The 9,981-nt window shown below is 30.2% G+C and overlaps 1 protein-coding gene across 2 annotated transcripts; it reads left to right on the forward strand.

Moving 5' to 3' along the window:
- The first annotated feature begins 4,142 nt into the window (after positions 1-4,142).
- LOC111305853 (protein TPX2) lies at positions 4,143-9,981 on the forward strand. 2 transcript variants are annotated; one of them, XR_016345000.1, is made up of 18 exons: positions 4,143-4,579; positions 4,886-5,044; positions 5,369-5,455; positions 5,672-5,822; positions 6,119-6,227; positions 6,671-6,721; positions 6,818-6,912; positions 7,004-7,079; positions 7,169-7,231; positions 7,372-7,455; positions 7,547-7,605; positions 7,827-7,905; positions 8,006-8,071; positions 8,162-8,224; positions 8,414-8,479; positions 8,586-8,620; positions 8,736-8,839; positions 8,939-8,973. XR_016345000.1 is itself a non-coding variant. In XM_022903718.2 (18 exons), the coding sequence occupies exons 1-18, from the start codon at positions 4,414-4,416 to the stop codon at positions 8,955-8,957; spliced, it is 1,542 nt and encodes a 513-aa protein (XP_022759453.2). In that variant the 5' UTR covers positions 4,143-4,413; the 3' UTR covers positions 8,958-9,981. The 2 variants fall into 2 exon arrangements, 1 of the variants encoding a protein (XP_022759453.2); XM_022903718.2 differs by having other exon boundaries at positions 8,576-8,620; positions 8,939-9,981.

Genomic DNA, 9,981 nt, shown 5'->3' on the forward strand with positions numbered 1-9,981 from the left:
TGGCATCATTGGATCATTGATAGGTGAATTTCGTCGTAATTTTATTTCATAATTGATTTTATAATAATTTTAATTAAGATTAAATTAACAACATTTTGCGTTGCTTGATCCAATGATAAAGGAATTTTAAGAAGGCACAAATGTTTAGATTTGAATAAATCAATTGCTCTCCATTTTTAAATCACGTGGACAAAAAAATTAATTATTATTTATGTACAAGAAAACATTGTTCTAACCTAACCTTAATTAGAAACCCCTTGGAGTCTCTATAAAAGAACAAAGACTACAAGAGATAGAATCTGTCCACAATTGATCCTCAAAGTCCCCCTTTGCACTCAAGACAATACCCAAATTTTGTCTCTTTTTTGTCCACCACGACCTCAAGGCAAGTCACCATGTATCCCGAATAAATTATATACAACATTAGGGGTAAGAAAAAAAATAAAAAAAATCAAAATTTGTTTAAAATTTATAATATTCAATATGGTTCAAATTGATATTTTTTATTCGAATTAAAATCGAATATTATATATATATATTAAGTTCTATCAAATTGTGAATTGAGATATAAAAAATAGAAAAAAAAATCGAATCAAATTATATATTTTTATTAATTTTGTATATATTTTATATTTTTATAAAATAAAAATAATTATTTTATATAAATTTAATTAAATATATTAAAAATTCTTTTAAAATAATATGTATAAAACAAAATTTAAAAACATATGAATTGAATAAAACACAGTTTGAATAAGATAAATTTAAAAAAAAAATTTATATTTAAATCAAAATTTTAAAATTTATAATATTTTATATTATCCAAAAAAATTAAACTTAATTCAATTCGATCCGAATATTATCACTTTTACATAACACAAAACTTTGAAGCATTAACTTTGTTGGGGCCTTTTGTAGTTTACTAGTTGATGCCTTTCACTTCATTGAGGAATTTTGGTTATATTGATATTAATATAATTATATTTTATTAATTATAAATTTAAATATATATAAAAACTAATTATTTATAAATTATATAATACAAATGCATTGGCTTGAAAATAAAAACCAATTATTATTATTATTATTATTATTATTATTATTATTATTATTAAAATTTTATATAAAATTTTCTATAATTTGAGTTAAATTTAAGAAAAAAATTTCACATACAAAATTTTTCTAAATAAAATAGACCATTTGTAATTTATAATAATTTCATTGTTTGAATAATTATTATTTACTTTCAAAATTATTATTTACTTTTTCTTCCTTTTTTTTTTTTCTCTTCATTCTCTCTATAATAAAATGAATTTCTGGTCAAAAACATCAAATATTGTCAATCTTTATGATATTTTTCATATTTCGACAAACATTTGTTAAGGATTTTTTTTTTTAATTCCTGACGTTAGTTTAGGAAATAGATTTATTAACTTTGGGCTGGTGTTTCAATCTAGATATTTAGGCAAACATTAGTCAAATAGCTGATTTTTTAAATATTTAAATATTTAAATATTATTTAAAATTAATTTTAATTAAATCAATTTAAATGTTAATTATTTATTTAAATAATATTTATTTTTTATATGTTTTAATATTATTAATATTAGTTATTATAAATTACACAATAAATATGATTACATAATAATTATTTTTTCATAAATCTCTTTCCTTTCTAAATTTCTAATGTAAGAAAAAAAACAAACAACTAAAAAACATAAAAATAATAACAAAGTCAAATTCAACCATACTCATATAATTCTATACCTCAATTAACCCTTAAACCTTAAATCATTATTTATGGCAAATGTTAATTGTTTAAATTTTGAAACTCAAAAATCTAAATGAAAATTTTAGATTCAACAGGGATAACTTTAGTGTAATGGTATGGATGATGTTGGTTCTATCTTTGTTACTATTTAAAGTAACATATAAAATAAATATATGTAAATAAAAGTTAAAAAAAATATTTCTTATGAATTCAAACTGTTTCTAAAAAATAATAAAAATAAACTATTTAATTTTTTTCAATTAAATTGGTTTATTTATAATGGGCCAACCCTTTCATAAAAAAATGGGCTGACCTTTTCCCTTTGTTTTTTCTATCATAGCGACCTTTGTTCACTCCGCCAAGGTATTTTCCTATAAAATTTTCAATCAAGTTTATCCCCTCGTTGAACAATCAAGCTATAGTTATTTCCAATAAACTTTAAATTCATGTAAGGTTTTGAGGCTTTTTTTAGGGTTTTCCTTCAAATAGTTAAGGGTTTAATTAATTAAGTTAATTTAATTTTTGAACACAAAATTAAAATTTTTTTTAAATTATTTTTATTAATTAAAATTAATTAATAATCAATTAAATTGATTTAATTTAATTAAAATCAAATTTGAATATTCCCTCTTGTTAAAGCTAATCTACGAAAATATAGGATAGTGTGGCCAATCTTGCTAATGGATTTAATGCTTAACCCCGATTAGCTTCTCAAATCAAAATATCCAACCAAAAAAACAAAGGTCAAATGAAGATACAGGATAACAACAACACGAGTCTGTTGTCACTGCATTCAATGAACAACATTTATTAAGTAATCAGACATTTGCCTTCTGAAAAACACACACAAAAAAAGTTCTGAAATATCCAACAACCAAGCAATCATACCATTCAAAAGGCAAAGGTCATACTTCTAGGTCTTGGATCTCAAATCTCTTCCAAAGGGCCAAAAAATAAATAAAAAGGAGTGTCCTTTTCATCAAACAGTCTATTTATTTTCTTTTTAATCTTCAAAGAGATATATATATATATATTATTTAGAGGTAAAGCATAGATTTTTTTATAAAGAAAATTATAATACAAGAAAAAACATTATAAACATAAAACATTGAATTTTAAATTTATTAAATATTATATTTTAAATGTGAAAAATATGAATTAAAATCATATTTGATACACATAATTATAATATAATAAAATAAGATAATATTATGAATAGAATTAAATTAAATAATATCATTTTATTTATATTTATTAAGTGTAAGAATTAAAATAAAATAATTTATTTATTACTTAAAATTTTTTTAATTTATATAATTTAAATTATTAATATAATTTTTATGATATAATAAGATATATAAGTTTAATCATTTGAATTAAAAATAATCTTTTTCATTTTGGAGAAGATTAATCATCTTATATTAAAAAGTTGATAATTTTTTTTATAATCTTATTATTTTCAATTAGATATAAACTAAATATAACATAAAATAATTATCATATTATTTTATCAATCATCTTATCATCAAATATAACATAGTTGAATTAAATCTAAAATTTATGCACAAATTTCATAATCCTTTGAATGGGAAAAATGAAATCCATAATTCATTACATTAATTAAAAATTGTAATGTCAATAAATTCCATTGAAAAACCTCAAAATACCCTTCTTTTAAAATGATGATCTCTTCTTTATCATTGATTAACTTAAAAAAATGTTGCTCTGTCAAGTGTAATTCTTTAAAGATTTAGACATTTAAAATGTAAATAATATTTCATTTTTAATATTTTCAAATATAATTTTATTTAATAATTCATATCCTTCTTTTAATATTATTCTATTTTATATGGCCTTCTGCATAGAAGTTTCATCATTAATCAAGAAAAATAAATAAATTCCATCGTAATTTAGAGGTTTAATCATTAATCAAGAAAAAGAGGCTGGTTAATTTTAGGGTCGGTCCAAAACTCTGTAAATACTCTTTTTCCCTTCTCATCTTTGGCGCCAGATTTGAATTCCAATCAGAGGGCCCCCACTCTTCCCTACCCTTCATACCTGACAAAAAATATAACCGTTAAGTGGCAATCCCGCAATTACAATCAAACCCCAGTGGCAAATGCAACCAGCGCCGAAATTTCAGTCCCGTCGACAGGATCTCGCCACCCGAAGCCTTGTGCTCGAACCCCGATAGCAGTGCTCCTCACTTCTACGACAAATAAATTCCCCAAAGAAAATTCAAACCTAATTGACTATTTTACCCTCCCCTCACAGTTCCCCAAAACAAATTTTCGGAAAAGATCAGGGATTCAATCGTCAAAAGATTTTATAAACTGCCTTATATTTTTTGTTTTAATAATTTCAAAAGGCCGTAATATCAGACTTCGCTGCAAATTTTTTTTTTTATTTTGCTTCGAATGCTACAGTGAAGCTGGCTCAAGCGTAGTCATCACCGTTGTCAACTCAACCTCGCCGTGCCAAGATTTTTAGGGTTTCAGATTATCAGTCCCAATGGTGGCGGAGTTTGGTTCTGGTTGGTTAAGGCCAAGTTAGTTAGATCGGTATTTAAAAGAGAGAGAGAGAGAGAGAGAGAGAGAGAGAGAGAGAGAGAGAGAGAGAGAGAGAGAGAGAGAGAGAGAGAGATGGAAGAGGAGATGGAGATAGAGCCAGTGTTCGAGGTGCGAGAGATTGATCTTGATTACGAGTTTGATGCGACTCGGTTCTTTGATTTCACTCGCGAGGAGTTGCCGACGGAGGCCAGAGAAGCTGAACTTTGGTTCGAGTCGGCGCCGACTTATCCTCCCTCTCGTCAGTTTTTCTTTTGCTTAATAATGGTTGCTTGAAGCAAGAATTATTTTACCATTATTTTATTTAATTATTTGTTCATTATCTTCTTGTTTGATTGAAGAAAAATAAACTGTAAATATGATTTTATTTTCTTTCTTAGAGTTATTATCAATGATTGCCTTTTCTTTTGTTTCCTTTGTTTCAAAATTTTGGAGACATTATTGTTAAAAAAAGGTCCTTTAAATTTCTGGCATTTAATTGTTTTCCTCAAATCTTTCATGGTAAACATGTTTCTATCTTTTAACCTTTTTATGTTTTTGGTTGTAGCTTTTGTGTCAAAGTTAGTTTTAAGGGAGGAAAGTCTCCTGGAAATTGTGGCTACGTCTCCAAAATGTAGAGAAGCGGAAGATACTAGCACATTACTTGAGAATGATTCCGAAGATGTTATGGCGTTGGAATTTTCAGCTATGGGTGACACTAACAGAGGTACAATTACCCATGCCTAGCAACTTATATATGATGCTTTTATTGCATTGAACTTTCTTTTTATTTAGCTTTTAAGGCCAACTGCAATAATTTAGCTAATATTAAAGAGCTGTGGAGCTTGCTTCAGAAATAAATCGAGAGCCTTTGAGGCAAGCTTGTGCTTCCGCAGGCAATTATACGAAGCATGGGCTTGAGTATGGTCTGTTTTACAGTTGTTGGTTAAACCTTTGATTATATCAAAGGAAAAAGAAGATTTTTTATTTTCTTTGGAAAGTCTGAAAACTAAGCATAACTAATATTATTGTTTCCTTAATTGTCTTTTAGGCAATGAAGGAAATAACAGAGGGATCTTCACCAATATACAGAAGGTTTTACAAAAAGCTCTGAAAGAACGATTTCAATTAACTACAGGTGATCATCAAACTGTGCAAAGTGATTTTAAGTTTTTTTTTCTTAATTGTCTCTCTCTCCAGTGACATTCAAGTTGTTATCATTTGTGCCTTCTCAAGTATGTTCAGTTAACCACAAATATTACTTCTAATTGTTTGTACTGTCTAGATGTGTGCCCATCTATTTGCTGGAACTTATTCTCTGTACATGTAATTTCTTTTCCTATACCTCCCTCAGGCTTGACAACTTTCAATCACATACCAAACGATAAGTTAAAAGCTAAATCTAAGAGCATGAAACCATTTATGCCAAGGAGCTCAACCCTTATGAAACCTACTGTAAGTCAGTTAGCCAAACAAAATCTGCCCCCTCAAGTTGCTACATGCAGGTAATGCTCTATTGACTTTCTTATCTATTCAAGTCTCACAATCTAGTGTTTCTCAAAGAGAAAAAGAGAATCTTGCCTCTTGGAAATGGCTACTTTCAGTTTCAACTGTCATTAAGTTTCTTATTCCCTGAAATGTAAAAGATCCTATTTTCAATAAGAGGAACAGTTTTTCTGTGAAAGCTACTTATTAAAATATTTTGCTCATGGCAATGACTAATATCCTATTTAGTAATATTATACGCTTACAATTCTGATCTTTCTGTTGGTTTTTCTAATACTTCATTTCTCTATTGTAGATTTCAGAAGCTACAGGTGGTAAATGGTGACAGAAGCTTAGGTCATTCTTCTGTGCTTGAAAGTCAAGCTTCCAAGAGGCAGAAGCTTGAGGGCGGTCTCTCAAGTAAGGTATATGAATTCGTAAAATTTCCCTTTCTCTCATGATGCTAGCTCATACCTTGTAGAATTTCTTATGGCAGCTATTTGTATTGAACATGGGTTTTTCAAGTGTGATAGAAAAGTGGTTTTTATATTGTTGAAAGAACCTGTGCTTTTAATGTTCACAAGTTGGAAACTAATAACTACTTGAGTGCTTGTTATGACAAGGTGCTCTAATTGGTTGTTTTTATCATATATGAACCCATTAAAACTGAGAGAGAGGCAAACTAGATGTTGCTTAGATCAGCTCTCCTAATTAGCATCTGTCTTCACTTTGCCGTCTCCACATTTGATTTGAGATTGAGACTTAGATATTCTATATTTATCATTAATTTCTATTAATAGTATGGTTTGGTTGCATAATTTATCAAATAAGCTTCTGGTTTGAGCTCAAGTTTTGTTCTGCATTGCAGGTTGATGAGGTGAGGCAGCAAACTATTTTAGTCCACAAGGCACCTAAAAGGGTATACCCTTGAATTATGTTATATTTTTAAAGTGCATTTGGATATTAACCTATCTTGCATCTGAAACTTTCCGGGCTTTTCTTTGTGGTTATGCAGGATGGAACTGAAAGAAACACTATCAATACCAAACTGAAGCTTACCATTCCAAGGGAACCTGAGCTTGAAACAGCACACAGGGCTCAAAGAATACGGTTAGTTTCAAGTCACTCTTTCTTTACATGTTGAGGTACAGAGTAAAAGTATTGTTAACAATCTGCTGATGCAATGATGTCTTCATTTCAGGCCTAAGAATGGTACAGAACAGGAGCATGTTACATCTGTCACTCATAGATTCAAAGCACGGCCATTGAATAGAAAAGTTGGTACTTATGAGGCAACAAAATGGACTTTCTCTAAATTTGATTTGTTGTATTTCTCTCCTCTCAAATATATGTTTACAATTTGTAGATTCTCGAGGCTCCTTCGTTGCCTCTTTCAAAGAAGAGTGTTCCTAAGTTGCCAGAGTTTCAAGTAAGTAATGGACTTTAGTTTCTTGGTTGTTCCTGGATTAATGGCATTTTTTGGAAGCATCATGAAAAGTAATACTTTTAGCAAAATGAGGTTTCCTGCATTCCATATGTAGCTCAAATTGTTGTCCCGTTGCTCCTCAGGAATTTCATCTGAAGACATCAGAAAGAGCTGTGCAACTCTCATCAGCTGTATCATCCTCATTCCAAACAAATAATGCTGATAAGGTTACACGCGTTGATATTTTTATTTATCATCTTACTTTGAGCTTTTGCATCAATCCACTTTGTTACTTATGGAAAACTTGTGTTGTTGCAGGGGTCTGAGAAACCTTGTACAATTTCTGCTAACTGCAATGGAACTAGAGAAGCCAGAAGGTAAATGTTTTATATTTTCACTATCTAGAGAATGTAGTAACAGTTTATATTTCAACTATTTAGAGAATGTGGTTTTGCGCAGAATGTATACCATGTAAGCATGCTTTATTAGTATATATCATTCAAGCATGCATTTAGTCTTTTGTATGTAGGTCCCTAGTATTAAATTTGTATTAAATCTGAGAAGGAATGACTTTGGAATTTTTTCCGGCATTGCTTAGACCAAGTGCCATGGATGCCATTAGGCAGGATGCTTGTGACACAAAGTACAACTTCAAAGCTCGTCCTTTAAATAAGAAGGTAAACAAATGCAAAATTACATCAACGTACTGTTTTCTTAAAAGCTTGGGCTATTTATCAATGATTCCTATATAATGAGTATTTAATTCCCTGTATGCAGATATTTTCCAGTAAAGGAGATATTGGTGTTTTCCGAAATATCAAAAGGGAAACCACAGTGCCAATGGTAGAGCATGGAAGATCTTACCTCTGTTTGTTACAAATTGATTGTTGGCTGAATTGTTTCAGATGATATTGTGCTTTATTTACCAAACAGGAATTTAATTTCCATACAGAGAAGAAAATTCCCCAAAATCCACCTATAGAACTTTTTAGTAAGGTAAACCTTGATAAATATGTTTTAGTTATACTGTAATTCATATTCCTTCTTTATATATTTCCATTTAACTTTATATTGCATCTAATAATGCAATTGAATTTTTCTTATTTATCTTTTTGGGTTCTTATTGTTTACTTGGCATATTTTTGTTAATATACTCTCTTTTTCTATATCTATGTTGTCTGCCAGCTATCTCTTGCGACTGAACTACAGCCAAGCAATGGATCTCAGATGAAGTTGCCTCATCCTACAAAGGTTCTCCTAGTATTTTAACTCTATTACTTCAGATTAGCACTTTTGAATTTTGATTTTTCTTACTGTGTTATTGATGTAATTGTTCTTTGGTGTAAGGGCTCAAAAGAAAATAGATGGAATTCTTTCCATCCAGAACATGGGGTAAGTTTCATAATTTCAACACAGAAGTTTGATTTTCCCAATTATTTGCAATTTCTAATGATAAGGCTTTAGCTGTTCTTATAAAGTGATGCATCAAAATGCCATTATCTTGTAGATGAGGCATTTGGCAAAGGAAAAAGAACATGTGTTTGGCGGCAAGAACATTCAGTGCGAGAGTGATGGTTTTGTCACTGAAGTTGGTAATCAATTCAGCATGAGGTATGTCAGCTGAAGAAGATAGTTAAACAAAATATCTTTTTCGTCTTTCCCTTCTTAATTGTAAGTTTTCAACAAGATTAATACATGGAAATTACTCAGGAGCTTGGGCATCCGCTAAAAGTAAAGTGGCTGTTTGTTCGGAATTTTGACGGATCAACACTTGACAATTGCACAAACCTCATCAACAAAGAAAGTTTTTGCTGCACATGGAATCTGTTGATATCCAACTCTACTAGAAATCTGTTGATATGCAACTTTACCAGAAATCAATCTTTACCTCTAAAGAAACTGACATGCTAGATAGATGAACTTTCGTGCTCCATACTTCTGGGTCACAAGTCCTTGATACAATAAAAATGTTACAGTTGTACAGCCAATCAAGGCCTCGTACCATTTCCTTTGACGTTAATTTTGTAGCATTACCGCAAATATGATGGCCGTTAGTTCGGAAATGTAACCCATTTACTAGTTTCTTCAGAAACCCCTGGTGCTCAATTCAATTTTATGTCAGGTTGGATGAATCTGTAAGTCCATCTTCTGCTTGTGTGCAGATTGCACTTAGTATGCTACTCTATGTTGTATTATTTGTCTACGGAGTTGTTCTTCGGTAGAGCATTTTTCGTCTAGTGCTTTAAATCATAAGCCTTTTTGAAGGGCCTCTTCTCTTTGTTATAGCAACGGCAAGACCTTTCGGAAACAATGTCTGCCAAAAGAAGGCATAAAGAAGGGTGGACGTGAACAGTAGACGCCATTGCTGACGACTTGAATGAAAGAGAGAGGGCAAGCCTCTTGCTTAAAACAGAAGGAGCCTGCTCTGCATACTGGATCATTGCTGCTCTGCATACTAGATCATTGCTACTGATGCAGTCTTGGGAAAGGTCTATGACCACCATGCGACGGAGAACCTTCAAAATTAACTGTTAAATTAATGATTCAGAATTATATCATCTGATTGAAAGAAACTCGGACTGTGATATCGGTCAAGAGTTTGCGTACCTGAATCCTGTAAAGGAGTTGATCCTAACGACTAGTAAAATATAGAACAATGGTAGAAAAAGCATGTCGGGCACTCACCTTATTTGTATATTTTTTTTGTCACATGTTCGAATCAGTTCTAAAAAGAATTGTGACTGATGGAATAA

The sequence above is a fragment of the Durio zibethinus genome, chromosome 9 (genome assembly GCF_047325235.1).
Source record: "Durio zibethinus cultivar Kanyao isolate XHJ-2024 chromosome 9, ASM4732523v1, whole genome shotgun sequence".
NCBI classification, from domain to species: domain Eukaryota; kingdom Viridiplantae; phylum Streptophyta; class Magnoliopsida; order Malvales; family Malvaceae; genus Durio; species Durio zibethinus.